We start from the raw sequence: 26,397 nt of genomic DNA on the forward strand, positions 1-26,397 counted from the left end.
ACAGTTAAACATGATGATGACACAGTTAAACATGGTGACACAGTTAAACATGATGATGACACAGTTAAACATGATGACACAGTTAAACATGATGATGACACAGTTAAACATGATGATGACACAGTTAAACATGATGATGACACAGTTAAACATGATGACGACACAGTTAAACATGATGACGACACAGTTAAACATGATGACGACACAGTTAAACATGATGATGACACAGTTAAACATGATGATGACACAGTTAAACATGATGATGACACAGTTAAACATGATGACGACACAGTTAAACATGATGACGACACAGTTAAACATGATGATGACACAGTTAAACATGGTGATGACACAGTTAAACATGATGACGACACAGTTAAACATGATGATGACACAGTTAAACATGGTGATGACACAGTTAAACATGGTGATGACACAGTTAAACATGGTGATGACACAGTTAAACATGGTGATGACACAGTTAAACATGGTGATGACACAGTTAAACATGATGATGACACAGTTAAACATGATGATGACACAGTTAAACATGGTGCTGACACAGTTAAACATGATGATGACACAGTTAAACATGATGATGACACAGTTAAACATGATGATGACACAGTTAAACATGATGATGACACAGTTAAACATGGTGATGACACAGTTAAACATGATGATGACACAGTTAAACATGATGATGACACAGTTAAACATGATGATGACACAGTTAAACATGGTGATGACACAGTTAAACATGGTGATGACACAGTTAAACATGGTGACGACACAGTTAAACATTATGACGACACAGTTAAACATGATGACGACACAGTTAAACATGATGATGACACAGTTAAACATGATGATGACACAGTTAAACATGATGATGACACAGTTAAACATGATGACACAGTTAAACATGATGACGACACAGTTAAACATTATGACGACACAGTTAAACATTATGACGACACAGTTAAACATGATGATGACACAGTTAAACATGATGATGACACAGTTAAACATGATGATGACACAGTTAAACATGATGACACAGTTAAACATGATGACACAGTTAAACATGGTGATGACACAGTTAAACATGGTGATGACACAGTTAAACATGATGATGACACAGTTAAACATGGTGATGACACAGTTAAACATGATGATGACACAGTTAAACATGATGATGACACAGTTAAACATGATGATGACACAGTTAAACATGATGATGACACAGTTAAACATGATGATGACACAGTTAAACATGATGACGACACAGTTAAACATGATGATGACACAGTTAAACATGATGACACAGTTAAACATGATGACACAGTTAAACATGATGATGACACAGTTAAACATGATGATGACACAGTTAAACATGGTGATGACACAGTTAAACATGGTGATGACACAGTTAAACATGATGATGACACAGTTAAACATGATGATGACACAGTTAAACATGATGATGACACAGTTAAACATGGTGACGACACAGTTAAACATGGTGATGACACAGTTAAACATGATGATGACACAGTTAAACATGATGACACAGTTAAACATGGTGATGACACAGTTAAACATGGTGATGACACAGTTAAACATGGTGATGACACAGTTAAACATGATGACGACACAGTTAAACATGGTGATGACACAGTTAAACATGGTGATGACACAGTTAAACATGATGATGACACAGTTAAACATGATGATGACACAGTTAAACATGATGATGACACAGTTAAACATGGTGATGACACAGTTAAACATGGTGACGACACAGTTAAACATGGTGATGACACAGTTAAACATGGTGATGACACAGTTAAACATGATGATGACACAGTTAAACATGGTGATGACACAGTTAAACATGATGATGACACAGTTAAACATGATGATGACACAGTTAAACATGATGACACAGTTAAACATGATGACACAGTTAAACATGATGACACAGTTAAACATGGTGATGACACAGTTAAACATGGTGATGACACAGTTAAACATGATGATGACACAGTTAAACATGATGATGACACAGTTAAACATGGTGCTGACACAGTTAAACATGATGATGACACAGTTAAACATGATGATGACACAGTTAAACATGGTGATGACACAGTTAAACATGATGATGACACAGTTAAACATGATGATGACACAGTTAAACATGGTGATGACACAGTTAAACATGATGATGACACAGTTAAACATGATGATGACACAGTTAAACATGATGATGACACAGTTAAACATGATGATGACACAGTTAAACATGATGATGACACAGTTAAACATGATGATGACACAGTTAAACATGGTGACGACACAGTTAAACATGATGACGACACAGTTAAACATGATGATGACACAGTTAAACATGATGACGACACAGTTAAACATGATGATGACACAGTTAAACATGATGACGACACAGTTAAACATGGTGACGACACAGTTAAACATGATGATGACACAGTTAAACATGATGATGACACAGTTAAACATGATGATGACACAGTTAAACATGATGATGACACAGTTAAACATGATGATGACACAGTTAAACATGGTGATGACACAGTTAAACATGGTGATGACACAGTTAAACATGATGACACAGTTAAACATGATGATGACACAGTTAAACATGATGATGACACAGTTAAACATGGTGATGACACAGTTAAACATGGTGATGACACAGTTAAACATGATGATGACACAGTTAAACATGATGATGACACAGTTAAACATGATGATGACACAGTTAAACATGGTGATGACACAGTTAAACATGGTGATGACACAGTTAAACATGATGATGACACAGTTAAACATGGTGACGACACAGTTAAACATGGTGATGACACAGTTAAACATGATGATGACACAGTTAAACATGGTGATGACACAGTTAAACATGATGATGACACAGTTAAACATGGTGATGACACAGTTAAACATGATGACACAGTTAAACATGATGATGACACAGTTAAACATGATGATGACACAGTTAAACATGATGATGACACAGTTAAACATGATGATGACACAGTTAAACATGATGATGACACAGTTAAACATGGTGATGACACAGTTAAACATGATGACGACACAGTTAAACATGATGATGACACAGTTAAACATGATGACACAGTTAAACATGATGACACAGTTAAACATGATGATGACACAGTTAAACATGATGATGACACAGTTAAACATGGTGATGACACAGTTAAACATGGTGATGACACAGTTAAACATGATGATGACACAGTTAAACATGATGATGACACAGTTAAACATGATGATGACACAGTTAAACATGGTGACGACACAGTTAAACATGGTGATGACACAGTTAAACATGATGATGACACAGTTAAACATGGTGATGACACAGTTAAACATGATGACGACACAGTTAAACATGATGACGACACAGTTAAACATGATGACGACACAGTTAAACATGATGACGACACAGTTAAACATGATGATGACACAGTTAAACATGATGATGACACAGTTAAACATGGTGACGACACAGTTAAACATGGTGACGACACAGTTAAACATGATGATGACACAGTTAAACATGATGATGACACAGTTAAACATGATGATGACACAGTTAAACATGATGATGACACAGTTAAACATGATGATGACACAGTTAAACATGGTGATGACACAGTTAAACATGGTGATGACACAGTTAAACATGATGACACAGTTAAACATGATGATGACACAGTTAAACATGATGATGACACAGTTAAACATGGTGATGACACAGTTAAACATGGTGATGACACAGTTAAACATGATGATGACACAGTTAAACATGATGATGACACAGTTAAACATGATGATGACACAGTTAAACATGGTGATGACACAGTTAAACATGGTGATGACACAGTTAAACATGATGATGACACAGTTAAACATGGTGACGACACAGTTAAACATGGTGATGACACAGTTAAACATGATGATGACACAGTTAAACATGGTGATGACACAGTTAAACATGATGATGACACAGTTAAACATGGTGATGACACAGTTAAACATGATGACACAGTTAAACATGATGATGACACAGTTAAACATGATGATGACACAGTTAAACATGATGATGACACAGTTAAACATGATGATGACACAGTTAAACATGGTGATGACACAGTTAAACATGATGACGACACAGTTAAACATGATGATGACACAGTTAAACATGATGACACAGTTAAACATGATGACACAGTTAAACATGATGATGACACAGTTAAACATGATGATGACACAGTTAAACATGGTGATGACACAGTTAAACATGGTGATGACACAGTTAAACATGATGATGACACAGTTAAACATGATGATGACACAGTTAAACATGATGATGACACAGTTAAACATGGTGACGACACAGTTAAACATGGTGATGACACAGTTAAACATGATGATGACACAGTTAAACATGATGACACAGTTAAACATGGTGATGACACAGTTAAACATGGTGATGACACAGTTAAACATGGTGATGACACAGTTAAACATGATGACGACACAGTTAAACATGGTGATGACACAGTTAAACATGGTGATGACACAGTTAAACATGGTGATGACACAGTTAAACATGATGATGACACAGTTAAACATGATGATGACACAGTTAAACATGATGATGACACAGTTAAACATGGTGATGACACAGTTAAACATGATGATGACACAGTTAAACATGATGACGACACAGTTAAACATGATGACGACACAGTTAAACATGGTGATGACACAGTTAAACATGATGATGACACAGTTAAACATGATGACACAGTTAAACATGATGATGACACAGTTAAACATGGTGATGACACAGTTAAACATGGTGACGACACAGTTAAACATGATGATGACACAGTTAAACATGGTGATGACACAGTTAAACATGGTGATGACACAGTTAAACATGATGATGACACAGTTAAACATGGTGATGACACAGTTAAACATGATGATGACACAGTTAAACATGATGATGACACAGTTAAACATGATGATGACACAGTTAAACATGATGATGACACAGTTAAACATGGTGATGACACAGTTAAACATGATGATGACACAGTTAAACATGATGATGACACAGTTAAACATGATGATGACACAGTTAAACATGGTGATGACACAGTTAAACATGATGATGACACAGTTAAACATGATGACACAGTTAAACATGATGATGACACAGTTAAACATGGTGATGACACAGTTAAACATGATGATGACACAGTTAAACATGATGATGACACAGTTAAACATGATGACACAGTTAAACATGATGATGACACAGTTAAACATGGTGATGACACAGTTAAACATGATGATGACACAGTTAAACATGGTGATGACACAGTTAAACATGATGATGACACAGTTAAACATGATGATGACACAGTTAAACATGGTGATGACACAGTTAAACATGATGACGACACAGTTAAACATGATGACGACACAGTTAAACATGGTGATGACACAGTTAAACATGATGATGACACAGTTAAACATGATGATGACACAGTTAAACATGGTGATGACACAGTTAAACATGATGATGACACAGTTAAACATGGTGATGACACAGTTAAACATGATGATGACACAGTTAAACATGGTGATGACACAGTTAAACATGGTGATGACACAGTTAAACATGGTGATGACACAGTTAAACATGATGATGACACAGTTAAACATGATGACGACACAGTTAAACATGATGACGACACAATTTAAACAACCACACAAGGGTTTCACATTATTGTGTCCACCATTTCTGTTCCTGTCCTTCCCCTGAAAAGACGCTTGTCTCTTGGGCTGTGTGTTATTGTGTAGGGCTGTTTGTCGCCTGTTTCTGATGTCTGCTGTTTCACTGTTCTTGTAATTAAGTGATGGGGTTTTGTGGAGTTACACCTCCCTTCCTGACTTTGCCCCCTTGTGTGTGTCTCCATCGCAGGATGCGGTCTGAACTACCACAAACGCTGCGCTTTCAAGATCCCGAACAACTGCAGCGGCGTGAGGAAGAGACGTCTGTCCAACGTCTCGCTGCCGGGCTCCGTCCTGTCCGCGCCGCGCTCCTCCCCCACCATCGAACACGTCCCTGCGCCACAGGAAGAGGTAGGGGGCGCCGCAGGGTCCGTCTGTCATGCTGACCCGAGGTCGCATGGAGGTGGAGTGGGTTTGTTCACAAAAGGCAGTGCGACCTTTGGCCTGTGTCTGTTGTGAAGGTGTGTGGTGATGTGTTGCACACAGGCGGTGCAGCGCTTTGCTTTTCCTGCTGCACACAGTCATGCTGCACACATCAAGCACACAACACACACACACACACAGTCATGCACACATCAAGCACACAACACACACACACACAGTCATGCACACATCAAGCACACAGTCATGCACACAACACACACACAGTCATGCACACATCAAGCACACAACACACACACACACAGTCATGCACACATCAAGCACACAGTCATGCACACAACAAACACACAGTCATGCACACAACACACACAGGCGGTGCAGCGCTTTGCTTTTCCTGCTGCACACAGTCATGCACACATCAAGCACACAACACACACACACACACAGTCATGCACACATCAAGCACACAACACACACACACACAGTCATGCACACATCAAGCACACAACACACACACACACAGTCATGCACACATCAAGCACACAACACACACACACACAGTCATGCACACAACACACACACAGTCATGCACACAACAAGCACACAGTCATGCACACAACAAGCACACAGTCATGCACACAACAAGCACACAGTCATGCACACAACAAGCACACAGTCATGCACACAACACACATAGTCATGCACACAACAAGCACACAGTCATGCACACAACAAGCACACAGTCATGCACACAACAAGCACACAGTCATGCACACAACAAGCACACAGTCATGCACACAACAAGCACACAGTCATGCACACAACACACATAGTCATGCACACAACACACACACAGTCATGCACACAACACACACATAGTCATGCACACAACAAGCACACAGTCATGCACACAACAAGCACACAGTCATGCACACAACACACACAGTCATGCACACAACAAGCACACAGTCATACACACAACACACACACAGTTATGCACACAACACACACAGTCATGCACACAACACACACACAGTCATGCACACAACACACACACAGTTATGCACACAACACACACAGTCATGCACACGACACACAGTCATGCACACAACAAACACACAGTCATGCACACAACAAGCACACAGTCATGCACACAACAAACACACAGTCATGCACACAACAAGCACACAGTCATGCACACAACACATACAGTCATGCACACAACAAACACACAGTCATGCACACAACAAACACACAGTCATGCACACAACAAACACACAGTCATGCACACAACAAGCACACAGTCATGCACACAACACACACACAGTCATGCACACAACAAGCACACAGTCATGCACACAACACACACACAGTCATGCACACAACACACACATAGTCATGCACACAACAAGCACACAGTCATGCACACAACACACACAGTCATGCACACAACAAGCACACAGTCATACACACAACACACACACAGTTATGCACACAACACACACACAGTTATGCACACAACACACACAGTCATGCACACAACACACACAGTCATGCACACAACAAGCACACAGTCATGCACACGACACACAGTCATGCACACAACACACACAGTCATGCACACAACAAACACACAGTAATGCGCACAACACACAGTCATGCACACAACACACACAGTCATGCACACAACACACACAGTCATGCACACAACACACACAGTCATGCACACAACAAACACACAGTAATGCGCACAACACACAGTCATGCACACAACAAACACACAGTCATGCACACAACACACACAGTCATGCACACAACAAGCACACAGTCATGCACACAACAAACACACAGTCATGCACACAACACACACAGTCATGCATGCGCACATTAAACACCATTATCATAATTTATACAGCCTTGCACAGTGGCCATGTTCTCCCTGACACTGACACACACACACACACACACACACACACACACACACACACACACACGCTTGTGAAAAAACAAAACAGGCCTACGAAGTCCCCCGACCAGCCATCCACCCACCCACACACACACACACACACACTCACATTCCATCAGCAGACACTGGGCATGCTCAGGACTCATAGCTGCAGGCTAACCAGTGGATTTTCCATCCAGCTGAGTCCTCTGCTGGTCGCTGGACTGACCAGGTTTATGACCGACACCGTGTGTGCACGTTCGCTACAGTGTGAGGAATAAGAAACACAATTTTATCAGGTTAATCATTTTCCAATGTTCCCCTCACATCACCCGGCCGTCCCAGCTCAGGACACACGGTGAAGCGCTGCCCGTGTTAACCATCCATCCTGTCATTACAGTCCCAAGCTGTTTCAGTCTGTCAGCACTAGTCAGGACTATGCTGCCTTGTTGCAGCACACTACTGCCCATGTCCAGTGCTAAGGCATGTAGCTGTTTTTTGCCATGCACCAAAAGGATTCTGGGTAAATGAGTGCTTTTCTAATGTCTCCCAATGAATAAGTCACATCAGTGGATGGATTTTACTACTTTGAGAATATTCTCACACGCCTCTACGCAGTACTAACTGTTTTCAGGATTAAACCAAACGATGGTTAAATTCCTCAACATACAGACGAGCAGCGAGACCTGTGGAACAAACACGTCACCTCTCCGGACCAGACACTCTTGTCCCATGTCATCTTCTGTGTGTGTGAACGGTGTGATGTGAGTCTCCCCCGTGTGCATGTGTCCTCCTGTCAGGTCTACATGGTGATGGGCCGGGCTGGGCTGTTCCGGGGGCGCCTGGACACCGCTTGGCACCCTCCTCACCATATGCGTCATATATTTTGTATTCCATCATAATTCTGTTATCTTTCGATTTTTACACCCTGCGATAACCAGTTGATACAAAGAAGAACCGTGGCCTGGATGGTCAGCCAAGTAAGACAGTCAGAAACCGAAGCAGATTTCTCACAGACCTCGACTATGCCGATGACATAGCTCTTACAGCATCACTTCTGCAAGGAGCCCAAGAGCTGTTAACCTGTCTTGGAGAAGCGTCAGTTAGAGTTGGCCTCAGTATTAATTCCAGAAAGACCCAGTACACGTCGATCAGTGAGGACACAACGTGCCAACCAATCATGGCCAATAGTGAAACACCGCTAAACGAGGTCACCGACCGCAGATATCTTGGATCTTTTGCTGCCGACAGTAAGAAAGATTGTATGTCAAGGAAAGGACAAGCCTGGAATGCCTGTAACGAATTATATCACACGGAGGTCTGACATTTCTGACGAGGGAAAACTAGCTTTCTGCAGAGCACGTGTTGAAAGTATCCTACTTCATGGGTCGAAGACATGGACCATGAAAGAAGATCTTCAGGCGAGACTCGATGGACCGTACACACGCCTCCCGATGAGAGTTGATACAAAGAAGAACTGTGGCCTGGATGGTCAGCCAAGTAAGACAGTCAGAAACCGAAGCAGATTTCTCACAGACCTCGACTATGCTGATGACATAGCTCTTACAGCATCACTTCTGCAAGGAGCCCAAGAGCTGTTAACCTGTCTTGAAGAAGCGTCAGTTAGACTTGGTCTCAGTATTAATTCCAGAAAGACTGAGTACACGTCGATCAGTGAGGACACAACGTGCCAACCAATCACGGCCAATAATGGAACACCGCTAAACGAGGTCACCGACCGCAGATATCTTGGATCTTTTGCTGCCGACAGTAGGAAAGATTTTATGTCAAGGAAAGGACAAGCCTGGAATACCTGTAACGAATTACATCACACGGAGGTCTGACATTTCTGATGAGAGAAAACTAGCTTTCTGCAGAGCACGTATTGAAAGTATCCTACTTCATGGGTCGGGGACATGGACCATGAAAGAAGATCTTCAGGCGAGACTTAATGGGCCGTACACACGCCTCCCGATGAGAGTTGATACAAAGAAGAACTGTGGCCTGGATGGTCAGCCAAGTAAGACAGTCAGAAACCGATGCAGATTTCTCACAGACCTCGACTATGCTGATGACATAGCTCTTACAGCATCACTTCTGCAAGGCGCCCAAGAGCTGTTAACCTGTCTTGAAGAAGCGTCAGTTAGACTTGGTCTCAGTATTAATTCCAGAAAGACCGAGTACACGTCGATCAGTGAGGACACAACGTGCCAACCAATCACGGCCAATAGTGGAACACCGCTAAACGAGGTCACCGACCGCAGATATCTTGGATCTTTTGCTGCCGACAGTAAGAAAGATTTTAAGTCAAGGAAAGGACAAGCCTGGAATGCCTGTAACGAATTACATCACACGGAGGTCTGCCATTTCTGACGAGGGAAAACTAGCTTTCTGCAGAGCACGTGTTGAAAGTATCCTACTTCATGGGTCGGAGACATGGACCATGAAAGAAGATCTTCAGGCGAGACTCGATGGGCCGTACACACGCCTCCCAATGAGAGTTGATACAAAGAAGAACTGTGGCCTGGATGGTCAGCCAAGTAAGACAGTCAGAAACCGAAGCAGATTTCTCACAGTTCTTGACTATGCTGATGACATCGCTCTTACAGCATCACTTCTGCAAGGAGCCCAAGAGCTGTTAACCTGTCTTGGAGAAGCGTCAGTTAGAGTTGGTCTCAGTATTAATTCCAGAAAGACCGAGTACATGTCGATCAGTGAGGACACTTCATGGGTCGGAGACATGGACCATGAAAGAAGATCTTCAGGCGAGACTCGATGGACCGTACACACGCCTCCCGATGAGAGTGAAGAACACCTCCTGGCAGGAGCAGGAAACCGGAGCTGAAATCCACGGTGCTACGTCACCTGTCTCACCCATGGCTGCACGGTGGAGAGCGCGTTTTGCGGGACGTTGGTATAGAGCAAGAGATCCGATTATGTCCGACGTTATCTGCGTGCGTCTCCCGTGTCCTAACAGAGGGAGGCGCCCTTTCAGCTACATAGACTGTATTTCAAGAGACACTCAAAGAAATGTTCAAGGCCTATCGAATCAAATGGGAAACAGAGGATGCTGGCGTGGCGTTGTGAACGCACGCTTGACTGCGGTCGAAGGAGGAGGATGATGGTGGCTTTCAACGTCCTATTGTGTAAACATGTAAACGCAACATCATTGCGCGTTGTCCATCTTGGGAGAGAGATCCTCCTCTGTCGCTCTCCCTGAGGTTCCCTTCTATTTTTCTCTCTCTCTTGTGTCAGGGAGTTGTTCCTTATCTGATGCGAGGGTCTAAGGACAGGATGTTGTGTTGCTGTAAAGCCCACGGAGGCACATTTGTCATTTGTGATATCGGGCTATACAAATAAAATGGACTCGACTAGACTCTCTTCAGCAACCCTCTAAATTACAGACTTTCGTCACACAGAAATGAACAAGCGACGCACGAGTGGAATAGATGTGATTGAACTATGATGGTGGTCATTACTGAGTATTGTGTGACTGAAGTAGCCTCTTTTCTACATCTCTGGTTTGTGTACTTGTCCTTATTACGTGATGTTAAATATAATCTACGTCACACACTGTGTGGGATAAAGTCACACATCACATTGTACCAAATCTATATTACACACATTTTAATGTTGATAGTTTCATTGGAGTGAATGGTCTTTAAAGGTTCCTCTCCTCTTTTAAGCCTTTATTGTCATTTCCATCGAGAGTCTGAGCCGTTGTGTGTCTGTGTGTGTGTCCACGTCTAGTCTCGCAGACTACTCGACCTCGCAGCCTAATGTGTTTTGTGAACGGTGATGACTGTATGATGAAGAACCTCGTGGTTGTTCTTGCTATCGCCGCTCCCTCTCTTCTTCTATTCTCTAGCTCGCTCGACCAGCGCCGCTCTCCGTCGCTGCACGATCTGAGTCACATCTACGGGTGACTCGGATCAGGCGGCGAGGGTGTCAGAACCCAAACGTTACGCAGTCCATCGAGTCTCGAAAGTAAACGAGAAGTCAAGTCGTATTTTCCAAGCCGGCAAATCGTTCCCTGCTGATCTCAGCGCAGCACTGGAGGAGCCAACGGTAATTCTCCTTATTCACCTCCCCGCCACCCGGAAGGGCCCTAGTCTCCACTGTTAAAACTCTGCTGTGGAAACAGCAGTAGGACTAATCACAGTCACAGCTGGGAATCATCTCGGTTTCCTTACTGTTGTTTTATGAGTGAAAGTCAGTCAGCAGAGCAGCCATTCACCTTCATCCATCTTGTGTCACGGAAACCACGGCGGTTAAACACATCTGGAGTCTTTTAATGAGGACTTTCAAATGATGACAGCCTGATCTCTGTCATTTCATGTCAGACTTGGTCACTTCCATGTGAGGGTCCACCTAGGAAGGCTGCACATCCACAGACCGACAGGCAAAACATTGTATTAGTTAGATGTTTTAGCTTGAGCGTATTTCCCCGTATATCCTGCTGAATCCACTTGCACATTAACAACTGATATCCTGCTGAATCCACTTGCACATTAACAACTGATATCCTGCTGAATCAACTTGCACATTAACAACTGATATCCTGCTGAATCCACTTGCACATTAACAACTGATATCCTGCTGAATCCACTTGCACATTAACAACTGATATCCTGCTGAATCCACTTGCACATTAACAACTGATATCCTGCTGAATCCACTTGCACATTAACAGCTGATATCCTGCTGAATCCACTTGCACATTAACAACTGATATCCTGCTGAATCCACTTGCACATTAACAGCTGATATCCTGCTGAATCAACTTGCACATTACCACTGATATCCTGCTGAATCCACTTGCACATTAACAACTGATATCCTGCTGAATCCACTTGCACATTACCACTGATATCCTGCTGAATCAACTTGCACATTAACAACTGATATCCTGCTGAATCCACTTGCACATTAACAGCTGATATCCTGCTGAATCCACTTGCACATTAACAACTGATATCCTGCTGAATCAACTTGCACATTAACAACTGATATCCTGCTGAATCCACTTGCACATTAACAACTGATATCCTGCTGAATCAACTTGCACATTAACAACCGATATCCTGCTGAATCCACTTGGGTGCTGTGCAAAAGTCTTACAATGGCTGGAAAAACACTGGTTTTTCTGTGTGTGTGTGTGTGTGTGTGTGTGTGTGTGTGTGTGTGTTGTCACCAAGTTGGAGCAGCGGAGAAGGGAGATACTGTGTCCTCCTGGTGGAGGTCTGCTCTCTACTAAGTGCACGGTGGTTCTGGCTGAAATCTGTTTTTCAGCGAAAATTCACTTTAGGTGAAATATCAGGAGTCAGCAACACTTTGTCGTTTCACTTCACTTGAACACATGAAAGGAAACGACATGCCGCTTCATGTATAACCAAGGGGTTTGTTTAAATATCTATCATCTGAGAAAGGTGACATAACGAATACTGTCTAGAGTAGAAATTAATTTATAATTAAGTGTAGCGAGTTATCTGATGAAAAAGACTTGACCGACCCAGAATCTGATCAGGATGCGGAGGCGTAAACCATTCAAATCAAATAACACTTTTATTGTTCCACTTTTTTTTTCCAGCAGCGCCCCCTGCTGGGTGCCGGGAAGCGTAACTCCCTGCTGAGCGGCCGGCCCATTTGGATGGAGAAGATGGTTCTGGGCAGAGTCAAGGTTCCTCACACCTTCTCGGTTCACACCTACACCCGACCAACCATCTGCCAATACTGCAAACGCCTGCTGAAGGGCCTCTTCAGACAGGGCATGCAGTGTAAAGGTACAACTCAGACACACACACACACACAGACAGACACACACACACACACACAGACAGGTTGACAGGTTGACAGACAGATTTTTTTTTTTTTTAATTAGGCCCTACGTTCCCACATTTCTACCCCTGGTAGTTGAGGGTTCGCCGCTCAATCCCGCGGCTGGCGATTTGAAGGAGAGAGCTGGCTTCCAAACTCTCTCGAGCTCAACACCGCCACTCCAACACGGGGTTGCTGTGGAGGGACGAACCCTCGTACCGAAATTAAACCCCACCTCCATGAAACACAGCCATCTGAGCAAACACTGTGGACCAGGGGGTCGGTCCTGTCCGCTATAGCTCTTCACCCAATATTGCGGAAAAGAATGACTCATTCATTTACTGTAAAGTGCTTCCAAAACATCTTGTGGGAGGATAGGGCTTAAATTGAAGGGAAATGTAGGAAAACAAGACCTAATTTTGAAAATGTCCTAGAAATGTGGGAACATAGGGTTTCATGTTGAGAAAAATCTTAGAAATAAGAAAAATCTTAGAAATGTGGGACCATTGGGCTGTGGGACCATTGGGCTGTGGGACCATTGGGCTGTGGGAACATAGGGCTGTTGGACAATTGGGCTGTGGGACCATTGGGCTGTGGGAACATAGGGCTGTTGGACAATTGGGCTGTGGGACCATTGGGCTGTGGGACCATTGGGCTGTGGGACTATTGGGCTGTGGGACCATTGGGCTGTGGGACCATTGGGCTGTGGGAACATAGGGCTGTGGGGACACAGGGCTGTGGGAACATAGGGTTGTGGGACTATTGGGCTGTGGGACCATTGGGCTGTGGGACCATTGGGCTGTGGGACCATTGGGCTGTGGGAACATAGGGCTGTGGGGACATAGGGCTGTGGGACCATTGGGCTGTGGGACCATTGGGCTGTGGGAACATAGGGCTGTGGGGACACAGGGCTGTGGGACCATTGGGCTGTGGGACTATTGGGCTGTGGGACCATTGGGCTGTGGGAACATAGGGCTGTGGGACCATTGGGCTGTGGGACCATTGGGCTGTGGGGACATAGGGCTGTGGGACCATTGGGCTGTGGGACCATTGGGCTGTGGGAACATAGGGCTGTGGGGACATAGGGCTGTGGGACCATTGGGCTGTGGGACCATTGGGCTGTGGGGACATAGGGCTGTGGGAACATAGGGCTGTGGGACAATTGGGCTGTGGGAACATAGGGCTGTGGGACCATTGGGCTGTGGGGACATAGGGCTGTGGGACCATTGGGCTGTGGGACCATTGGGCTGTGGGACTATTGGGCTGTGGGACCATTGGGCTGTGGGAACATAGGGCTGTGGGACCATTGGGCTGTGGGAACATAGGGCTGTGGGACCATTGGGCTGTGGGACCATTGGGCTGTGGGACCATTGGGCTGTGGGACTATTGGGCTGTGGGAACATAGGGCTGTGGGACCATTGGGCTGTGGGACTATTGGGCTGTGGGAACATAGGGCTGTGGGACCATTGGGCTGTGGGACCATTGGGCTGTGGGACCATTGGGCTGTGGGAACATAGGGCTGTGGGACTATTGGGCTGTGGGACCATTGGGCTGTGGGACCATTGGGCTGTGGGACTATTGGGCTGTGGGACCATTGGGCTGTGGGAACATAGGGCTATGGGACCATTGGGCTGTGGGAACATAGGGCTATGGGACCATTGGGCTGTGGGAACATAGGGCTGTGGGACCATTGGGCTGTGGGACCATTGGGCTGTGGGACTATTGGGCTGTGGGACCATTGGGCTGTGGGAACATAGGGCTGTGGGACCATTGGGCTGTGGGAACATAGGGCTGTGGGACCATTGGGCTGTGGGAACATAGGGCTATGGGACCATTGGGCTGTGGGACCATTGGGATGTGGGAACATAGGGCTGTGGGACCATTGGGCTGTGGGACTATTGGGCTGTGGGAACATAGGGCTGACCCCACAGAGGGAGATAGATGGAAAGACAGACCGACAGACATAGTGACAGCCAGAGAGAGAGACAGACAGGTCATGCTGTGTATCGAGAGAAAAAAGGGCGGGCTCTAGATAATTGAGAGACTCCCAGTTCACCCACCCTCCTTTAGAATAGACAGAGATTGCTGCCTCGCTCATATTCAGTGTTTTAAGTTCTGTTCTTTCTCATCTACAGATTGTAAATTCAACTGCCACAAGAGATGCGCAGCCAAGGTGCCACGAGATTGTCTTGGCGAGGTTGACTTCAACGGAGGTACGTCATTTTAACCACGTCCAGCGGTTACCATGACAACGGGTCAATTGAAGTCGTCCTGCTGATGTCAGTTAGCAGTTAAATTCACCAGAGTTGTTCTACTTTTTCTGTTTAACAGCCAGACACACCAACTTAATGACCAGTACAACCACAGTCTCTTCTTCTACTGTTGGTCACTGGGCGCTCACCAGTACAACCACAGTCTTCTACTGTTGGTCACTGGGCACTCACCAGTACAACCACAGTCTCCTCTTCTACTGTTGGTCACTGGGCTCTCACCAGTACAACCACAGTCTCTTCTTCTACTGTTGGTCACTGGGCACTCAAAAGTACAACCACAGTCTCCTCTTCTGCTGTTGGTCACTGGTCCCTCACCAGTACAACCACAGTCTCCTCTTCTACTGTTGGTCACTGGGCTCTCACCAGTACAACCACAGTCTCTTCTTCTACTGTTGGTCACTGGGCACTCAAAAGTACAACCACAGTCTCCTCTTCTGCTGTTGGTCACTGGTCCCTCACCAGTACAACCACAGTCTTCTACTGTTGGTCACTGGGCACTCACCAGTACAACCACAGTCTCCTTTTCTGCTGTTGGTCACTGGTCCCTCACCAGTACAACCACAGTTTCCTACTGTTGGTTACTGGGACTCGCCAGTACAACCACAGTCTCCTCTTCTACTGTTGGTCACTGGGAGCTGACCAGTACAACCACAGTTTCCTACTGTTGGTTACTGGGACTTGCCAGTACAACCACAGTCTTTTACTGTTGGTCACTGGGACTCACCTGTACAACCACAACCTTCGACTGTTGGTCACTGGTCCCTCACCAGTACAACCACAGTTTCCTACTGTTGGTTACTGGGAGTCACCAGTACAACCACAGTCTTCTACTGTTGGTCACTGGGACTCACCAGTACAACCACAACCTTCTACTGTTGGTCACTGGGCGCTCACCAGTACAACCACAGTCTCCTCTTCTGCTGTTGGTCACTGGGTGCTCACCAGTACAACCACAGTCTCCTCTTCTGCTGTTGGTCACTGGGAGCTGACCAGTACAACCACAGTCTCCTACTGTTGGTCACTGGGTGCTCACCAGTACAACCACAGTCTCCTCTTCTGCTGTTGGTCACTGGGAGCTGACCAGTACAACCACAGTCTCCTACTGTTGGTCACTGGGCGCTCACCAGTACAACCACAACCTTCTGCTGTTGGTCACTGGGAGCTGACCAGTACAGCCACAGTCTCCTACTGTTAAACACTGGGGGCTGACCAGTATAACCAGTGTGCTGGTTTTGTGTCGGTGGGTGGTTTTTTCCACTGTCACATAGGATGTCAGAGTAAGAGCTGCGGTATTCGGGTCAGTAATCTTGATTCCAGCAGTTTGACACCAGGAAATGAAAATGCTTGTTATTGATGCACTGCTAACAGGGATGACTCGGTTACACACACACAAAATAAATAAAATAAAAATGTGGCAAAGCAACAACGTGCCGAACCTGCCGATCTTTAGCGGACGACAGGATTTGCAGTGAACGATAAGAATTGCCAACCACCCCCTCTAGTGGCATCAAGCAGTAATGCCAGGTGCCAGCAATGGATTTCACATGGTAGAAACCTTTACTTGCCGTGTTGCTGAAGGTGAAATCTGAGAAGTTTGAGAAATCTGTTATGCTCATACAATGCTGTATTGTGTAAATCGTGTAAACACAACATCCATTGCACGTTGTCCGTCTTGGGAGAGAGCGCCCTCCTCTGGTGCTCTCCCTGAGCTTTCTTCCTGTTCTTCCTCTGTTAAAGGGCCTCTTCTTTTGTTCAGGAAGTTGTTCTTTATCCGATGCGAGGGTCTAAGGACAGGATGTTGTGTTGCTGTAAAGCCCCTTGAGGCAAATTTGTAATTTGTGATAATGGGCTATACAAATAAAATGGACTTTACTTAGGTGAGTGCCACAGTGTTGAGAAATAGTCGAATGGTTAAGTCCACCAGAGTCACATGTGTATCCCTGAACCCTAACAGGAACCTTCTCGCCTTTGTCTTCTCTCGGCCTTCCTCCAGTTTGAATAAATGTAAAATCCTAAAGCAAGTTTCAGACCCACTCTATGAAAAACAAAACCATTAAAAACAGGGCGTCCGGGTAGCGTGGCGGTCTATTCCGTTGCCTATCAACACGGGGCTCGCCAGTTCGCATCCCCTTGTTACCTCCGGCTTGGTCAGGCGTCCCCTACGGACACAACTGGCCAAGTACAGTTGGGGGGAAAAAGGGGGGGAACAATTTAAAAAGAAAGGTCAGTCAGAAAGTCAAAAGTAATAAGTCCACATGATCGGCTGGGGTTCTTTGTACATTAGATGGAGCACTACAGTGACGGTGTAAGGTGGTGTCCACACACTGGAGTTATCAAATGCTACCAACAGCCTTGTTAAGCTGGTTCCACCATCAGTAACACGTCTGTCCCGTGTCCTTCCAGAGCCCGCCAGTCCTGGTCTGGACTCGGAGCTCACCATGGAGGTGGACAACAGTGACGTGAACAGCGAGGGGGGTCACAGCATGGATGACCAGGAGGACCCCACCACCCCTGAAGACAAGATCTCTGACATCGAGGGCTTGTGTACGGAGAGCGAGAAGGACGACGAGATGCTCCGAGCCATCAGGTGAAGCCAACAACTCCATTTTTTATGAGGTCCATTTGTCTGTCTGTCTATCTGTCTGTCTATCTATCTATCTGTCTATCTGTCTGTCTGTCTGTCTATCTATCTATCTATCTATCTATCTATCTATCTATCTATCTATCTATCTATCTATCTATCTATCTATCTATCTATCTATCTGTCTATCTTGCTATCTATCTATCTATCTATCTATCTATCTATCTATCTATCTATCTATCTATCTATCTGTCTGTCTATCTATCTGTCTATCTATCTATCTATCTATCTATCTATCTATCTATCTATCTATCTATCTATCTGTCTGTCTGTCTGTCTGTCTGTCTGTCTGTCTGTCTGTCTGTCTGTCTGTCTGTCTGTCTGTCTGTCTGTCTGTCTGTCTGTCTGTCTGTCTGTCTGTCTGTCTGTCTGTCTATCTATCTATCCGTCTATCTATCTATCTATCTATCTGTCTATCTGTCTATCTGTCTATCTATCTATCTATCTATCTATCTATCTATCTATCTATCTATCTATCTATCTATCTATCTATCTATCTATGGATCTGTCTATCTATCTGTCTATCTATCTGTCTATCTATCTATCTATCTGTCTATCTGTCTGTCTGTCTGTCTGTCTGTCTGTCTGTCTGTCTGTCTGTCTGTCTGTCTGTCTGTCTGTCTGTCTGTCTGTCTATCTATGGATCTGTCTATCGATCTATCTATCTATCTATCTATCTATCTATCTATCTATCTATCTATCTATCTATCTATCTATCTATCTATCTATCTATCTATCTATCTATCTATCTATCTATCTATCTATCTATCTATCTATCTATCTATCTATCTATCTATCTATCTATCTATCTGTCTGTCTGTCTGTCTGTCTGTCTGTCTGAAAGATGTAGAAACTTCAACGCACTTACTTCATCAGGCAACATAAACTTCACATGAAGTTGAGAAAGTAGACATTTGTTTTGTTTTGTTTTTATCCCCCCCCCCTTTTTTTTCACCCCAATTGTATCTGGCCAATTACCCCACTCTGCCGAGCCGTCCCAGTCGCTGCTGCACCCCCTCTGCTGATCCAGGGAGGGCTGCAGACTACCACATGTCTCCGCCGATACATGTGGAGTCTCTAGCCGCTTCTTTTCCCCTGACAGTGAGGAGTTTCACCAGGGGGGACGTAGCGCGTGGGAGGATCACGCTATTCCCCTCCCCGAATGGGCGCCCCGACAGACCAGAGGAGGCGCTAGTGCAGCGACCAGGACACATACCCCCATCCGGCTTCCCACCCGCAGACACGGCCAATTGTGTCTGTAGGCACGCCCGACCAAGCCGGAGGTAACACGGGGATTCGAACCGGCGATCCCCATGCTGGTAGGCAACGGAATAGACCGCCACGCTACCCGGACGCCCAGTGACATTTTTATCGAGTGTGTGTCAGTGTTTGTGTTCCAGTTTCTCGTTCCTTTAGCGATATGACTGAATTTCTCATCTTTTAGCTCCAGCAGCAGACCTCAGACTCGATGCTGACGGAAAAAAAGATTTTTCACGAAACCTTTTCACGTTGGATGAAAATCGGTGTCATCGTCCAGTACGGTGATCCGAGTGAAGCTTTGGTACCAGACATATTCGCAAAGACAAATTCAAAAATAAAAAAGCTTTTTTTTTAATCTTTTTTTGGAGATATTAGATTGTAGGAATCCAACTATCTGCAACCGTTCTTTGTACTGATGCGAGTTTGAAATCAACACGACTTTGGTTTTTTTTTTTTTTGGCTGGTTCCCCACACGGTTGAGTTTACACATCACTGATGTTCAGATCGTGGCCGTCTGGTCAGTGGGTGATGTGCGGTCATCAACAAGACTTCTCTTGCATTGCGTCTTCCGTTGTTTTTCTGCTTCCGGTGTGGGAAGATGGGCTGTGTGACTTTGCGTTTGCGGGGAGCCTCACCCGCTATCGGTGTGGGAAGATGGCGGCCTCACCCAGTACCATCCATGCGGTGTCTTTGTCCGCATCTGTGTCTGGGTTCGTGTCTTTGTTTGATGGCTGGGAGAGCTGGCGCTGGATCGGCTGGGAGAGCTGGTGCTGGATCGGCTGGGAGAGCTGGCGCTGGATCGGCTGGGAGAGCTGGCGCTGGATCGGCTGGGAGAGCCTGGTCCGCTGCAGCCTGTGGGCCCAGGGACCACGGCCCTGCCTGGAGCTGCACCCAAGGAGGAAACGCCGAGGGCGGTCTGACAGGACGCGGAAGCGGGACAGGCTAAGCTAACTGCTAGCCTAGCAGACCGGCAGTTCCGACAGTCATCCTGACGTTTGCTGTCTTGGACAGTTTGGTAGTTTGGATACGTGTGTTCCTGTAGTTTGTGTATGTGTTTCTGTCTTTGTGTAGCCCTGCTGTGGCCTGGGGAAAACGATATTTCGTTTCATTTCATGTGCACAGGTACATGGAATGAAGGGACAAATAAATGTTCCTGATTAATGTGTGTCGAGTTTCCTTAAACATGCTGCGGCCTGTGTCCTTGTCCCTAGTCCGTCCACCAGCAGCAACATTCCTCTGATGCGTGTGGTCCAGTCCATCAAACACACCAAGAGGAGGAGCTCCACCATGGTCAAAGAGGGCTGGATGGTTCACTACACCAGCCGGGACAACCTGGTGAGGGCCAAGCAGCTACTTAGCAACCCACATCTACACCCTGACCGTCTCCGTGTCACGTGTCGCTACACCGCCGAGTCAAAACTCAGACATAAAACACATTTACTCTCCAAACTCTGCAAGTTGAACCTCGCCCTCCAGTCCCACACGTAGACTCCTGCGGTTTTATGTCAAGCTGCAGCATGTACTGTTTGTCATAAGAAGTGTAAAAAAAAACACAAGTTCCTGTGTTTTCGTTATGCTGTGTGATTAAACGATTCTGAATCTGACAGGTTTATACGTCACTAAACAAGCCTCTTTGTTTTCAGAGGAAAAGACATTACTGGAGACTGGACAGCAAGTGCCTGACCCTGTTTCAGAATGAAACCGGAGCAAAGTTCTACAAGGTACAAAAACCCCCGGCCCTTCTTCCCTGGTTTCACTCCTGACAGTGGCGACACAGTCAGAAAGTTCTGCAGTTTCATTTTCTGAGTAACAATGAAGTTGGTGTTATCACACTTCCTGCATGGGACATGAGAAGACATGTACTGCTCATATAACTAGTGTTACTGCATGGGACATGAGAAGACATGTACTGCTCATATAACTAGTGTTACTGCATGGGACATCAGAAGACATGTACTGCTCATATAACTAGTGTTACTGCATGGAACATCAGACAACATGTACTGCTCATATAACTAGTGTTACTGTGTGGAACATCAGAAGACATGTACTGCTCATATAACTAGTGTTACTGCATGGAACATCACACAACATGTACTGCTCATATAACTAGTGTTACTGCATGGAACATCACACAACATGTACTGCTCATATAACTAGTGTTACTGCATGGGACATCAGAAGACATGTACTGCTCATATAACTAGTGTTACTGCGTAGAACATCAGACAACATGTACTACTCATATAACTAGTGTTACTGCATGGAACATCAGACAACATGTACTGCTCATATAACTAGTGTTACTGGGTGGAACATCAGAAGACATGTACTGCTCATATAACTAGTGTTACTGCATGGATCATCAGAAGACATGTACTGCTCATATAACTAGTGTTACTACATGGATCATCAGACAACATGTACTGCTCATATAACTAGTGTTACTGCATGGGACATCAGACAACATGTACTGCTCATATAACTAGTGTTACTGCATGGGACATCAGAAGACATGTACTGCTCATATAACTAGTGTTACTGCATGGATCGTCAGACAACATGTACTACTCATATAACTAGTGTTACTGCATGGAACATCAGACAACATGTACTACTCATATAACTAGTGTTACTGCATGGATCATCAGAAGACATGTACTGCTCATATAACTAGTGTTACTGCATGGGACATCAGAAGACATGTACTGCTCATATAACTAGTGTTACTACATGGAACATCAGACAACATGTACTGCTCATATAACTAGTGTTACTGCATGGGACATCAGAAGACATGTACTGCTCATATAACTAGTGTTACTACATGGAACATCAGACAACATGTACTGCTCATATAACTAGTGTTACTGCATGGGACATCAGAAGACATGTACTGCTCATATAACTAGTGTTACTGCATGGAACATCAGACCACATGTACTGCTCATATAACTAGTGTTACTGCATGGGACATCAGAAGACATGTACTGCTCATATAACTAGTGTTACTGCATGGAACATCAGAAGACATGTACTGCTCATATAACTAGTGTTACTGGGTGGAACATCAGAAGACGTGTACTGCTCATATAACTAGTGTTACTGCATGGGACATCAGAAGACATGTACTGCTCATATAACTAGTGTTACTGCATGGGACATCAGAAGACATGTACTGCTCATATAACTAGTGTTACTGCGTGGAACATCAGAAGACATGTACTGCTCATATAACTAGTGTTACTGCATGGAACATCAGAAGACATGTACTGCTCATATAACTAGTGTTACTGCATGGAACATCAGAAGACATGTACTGCTCATATAACTAGTGTTACTGCATGGGACATCAGAAGACATGTACTGCTCATATAACTAGTGTTACTGCATGGGACATCAGAAGACATGTACTGCTCATATAACTAGTGTTACTGCATGGGACATCAGAAGACATGTACTGCTCATATAACTAGTGTTACTGCATGGGACATCAGAAGACATGTACTGCTCATATAACTAGTGTTACTGCATGGGACATCAGAAGACATGTACTGCTCATATAACTAGTGTTACTGCATGGGACATCAGAAGACATGTACTGCTCATATAACTAGTGTTACTGTGTGGGACATCAGAAGACATGTACTGCTCATATAACTAGTGTTACTGCATGGGACATCAGAAGACATGTACTGCTCATATAACTAGTGTTACTGCGTGGAACATCAGAAGACATGTACTGCTCATATAACTAGTGTTACTGCATGGAACATCAGAAGACATGTACTGCTCATATAACTAGTGTTACTGCATGGAACATCAGACAACATGTACTGCTCATATAACTAGTGTTACTGCATGGGACATCAGAAGACATGTACTGCTCATATAACTAGTGTTACTGCGTGGAACATCAGAAGACATGTACTGCTCATATAACTAGTGTTACTGCATGGGACATCAGAAGACATGTACTGCTCATATAACTAGTGTTACTGCATGGAACATGAGAAGACATGTACTGCTCATATAACTAGTGTTACTGGGTGGGACATCAGAAGACATGTACTGCTCATATAACTAGTGTTACTGCATGGAACATGAGAAGACATGTACTGCTCATATAACTAGTGTTACTGGGTGGGACATCAGAAGACATGTACTGCTCATATAACTAGTGTTACTGCATGGAACATGAGAAGACATGTACTGCTCATATAACTAGTGTTACTGCATGGGACATCAGAAGACATGTACTGCTCATATAACTAGTGATACTGGGTGGAACATCAGAAGACATGTACTGCTAGATGTACTCTGAGCAACAACAACAAGGCTGAATGCTCATAAGAGTAGTAATGATAATGATGATACTGGCTGTATGTATTAAGCCTGTTATAACAACATTATGAGCATAGTAGCCATACAGTTGGTGAGCAACCGGATGCTTATCTGAAAGTGGTCCGCTGCATGATGGCAGCACCAGTATGCTGTCGTCCAACCCTTTCAATTTATGTTCAAATAGCAAGTTTCATTACTGTAATTAGATGTACACAGTTAGTGTATTTACAATATCAAAAATCAAAATACAGTTCTTAGACACGTTCCACCATTTGCACGTGTTTTTCAACCATAGGAAAATCTTCCGGTAAGTTCCTCCAGCGTCGGTTTGTCTTTTTGTTCGTCTGACGGCTGCCGTTAATGCCGGTAATGAGAAATGTGTGATGGTTGTGCTGCCGCCTGCTCGGTCGCTGTGGATACGAGAGGAAATGACCCTCATGTTTGTCATGCCACGAAAAGCGCTTTCAAGTAGACTCCGGGGGTGGGGCTTATTTCATCACTCCGCCCATCACATGGCGGGGCTGTCAATCACTTCTTCATCCTCTTCTTTCATATTTCAGCCAACGGCCTTCTGCAGAGGGAGTGGAGCGAGTGAGCGAGCGAGAGAGAGAGAGAGAGAGAGAGAGAGAGAGAGAGAGAGAGGGGGAGAGCACATGCAGCACTGTTTTGTTTTCATCAGTTACTGAACAGAAAAACTGTGAAAAGCCTTTTGATTTATTATTTAGTTGATTTTATTTGAAGGAGGACACAACGGAGGGTGTGCTCCAGTTATCGGGGCATCACACTGCTCAGCCTCCCCGGGAGAGTCTACTCTAGGGTGCTGGAAAGGAGGCTCCGACCGGTTGTCGAACCTCGGATCCAGGAGGAAGGGTGTGGATTCTGTCCTGGCCGCGGGACAACGGACCACCTCCTTACCCTTGGGGGAAGTGCTGAGGGGGGCATGGGAGTTTGACCAGCCGGTCTACATGTGTTTTGTGGACTTGGAGATGGCTTACGACGGTGTACCCCAGGGCACTCTGTGGGGGGTACTGCAGGAGTATGGGGTACCGGGGCAGTTGCTACAAGCCATCCGGTCCTTGTATAACCAAAGTGAGAGCTGTGTCCGCATTCTCGGCACAAAGTCAAACATGTTTTCGGTGGGTGTCGGACTCCGCCAAGGTTGTCCCTTGTCTCCAATTCTGTTTGTGATGTTCATGGACGGGATCTCAAGGCGCAGCCGAGGTGAGGAGTGTGTCCCCTTTGGGAACCTCAGAATTGCATCTCTGCTCTTCGCAGATGATGTGGTTTTGCTGGGTTCATCAGAACAAGACCTCCAGCGCCCACTGGGGCGGTTTGCAGCTGAGTGTGAAGTGGCCAGGATGAGAGTCAGCACCTCCAAGTCTTAGGCCATGGTTCTCTACCAGAGAGTGGTGGATTGCTGCCTCTGGGTTGGGGATGAGTTGTTGCCTCAAGTGAAGGTGTTCATGTATCTCGGGGTCTTGTTCACGAGTGAGGGTAGGATGGAGCGGGAGATTGACAGGCGGGTTGGTGCAGCATCAGCAGTAATGTGGACGTTGTACCGGACCGTTGTGGTGAAGAGGGAGCTGAGCCGGGAGGCAAAGCTCTCAATTTACCAGTCAGTCTCTGTTCCAGCCCTCACCTATGGTCATGAGCTTTGGGTAGTGACCGAAAGGGTGAGATCGCGGATACAAGCGGCTCCGTAGGGTGTCTGGGCTCAGCCTTAGAGATAGGGTGAGGAGCTCGGACATCCGGGGGGAGCTCGGAGTAGAGCCGCTGCTCCTTCATGTCGAAAGGAGCCAGTTGAGGTGGTTCAGCATCTGATTAGGATGCCTCCTGGGCGCCTT

The 26,397-nt window shown here is 45.0% G+C and overlaps 1 protein-coding gene across 2 annotated transcripts in view; it reads left to right on the forward strand.

Annotated features, from left to right (window-relative positions):
- LOC130124757 (serine/threonine-protein kinase D3-like) overlaps positions 1–26,397 on the forward strand; it is a 116,057-nt gene that overhangs the window by 58,621 nt on the left and 31,039 nt on the right. The window contains exons 5-10 of one of the 2 annotated variants that reach the window (XM_056294102.1): positions 6,083–6,243; positions 13,809–14,001; positions 16,171–16,248; positions 18,712–18,895; positions 21,421–21,544; positions 21,853–21,930. In XM_056294102.1, the coding sequence (XP_056150077.1) occupies positions 6,083–6,243; positions 13,809–14,001; positions 16,171–16,248; positions 18,712–18,895; positions 21,421–21,544; positions 21,853–21,930 (818 nt within the window). The remainder of the gene's footprint in view (positions 1–6,082; positions 6,244–13,808; positions 14,002–16,170; positions 16,249–18,711; positions 18,896–21,420; positions 21,545–21,852; positions 21,931–26,397) is intronic. The other variant, XM_056294103.1, reaches the window with a different exon arrangement.

Source organism: Lampris incognitus, chromosome 15, assembly GCF_029633865.1.
Source record: "Lampris incognitus isolate fLamInc1 chromosome 15, fLamInc1.hap2, whole genome shotgun sequence".
In the NCBI taxonomy this organism is placed as follows: domain Eukaryota; kingdom Metazoa; phylum Chordata; class Actinopteri; order Lampriformes; family Lampridae; genus Lampris; species Lampris incognitus.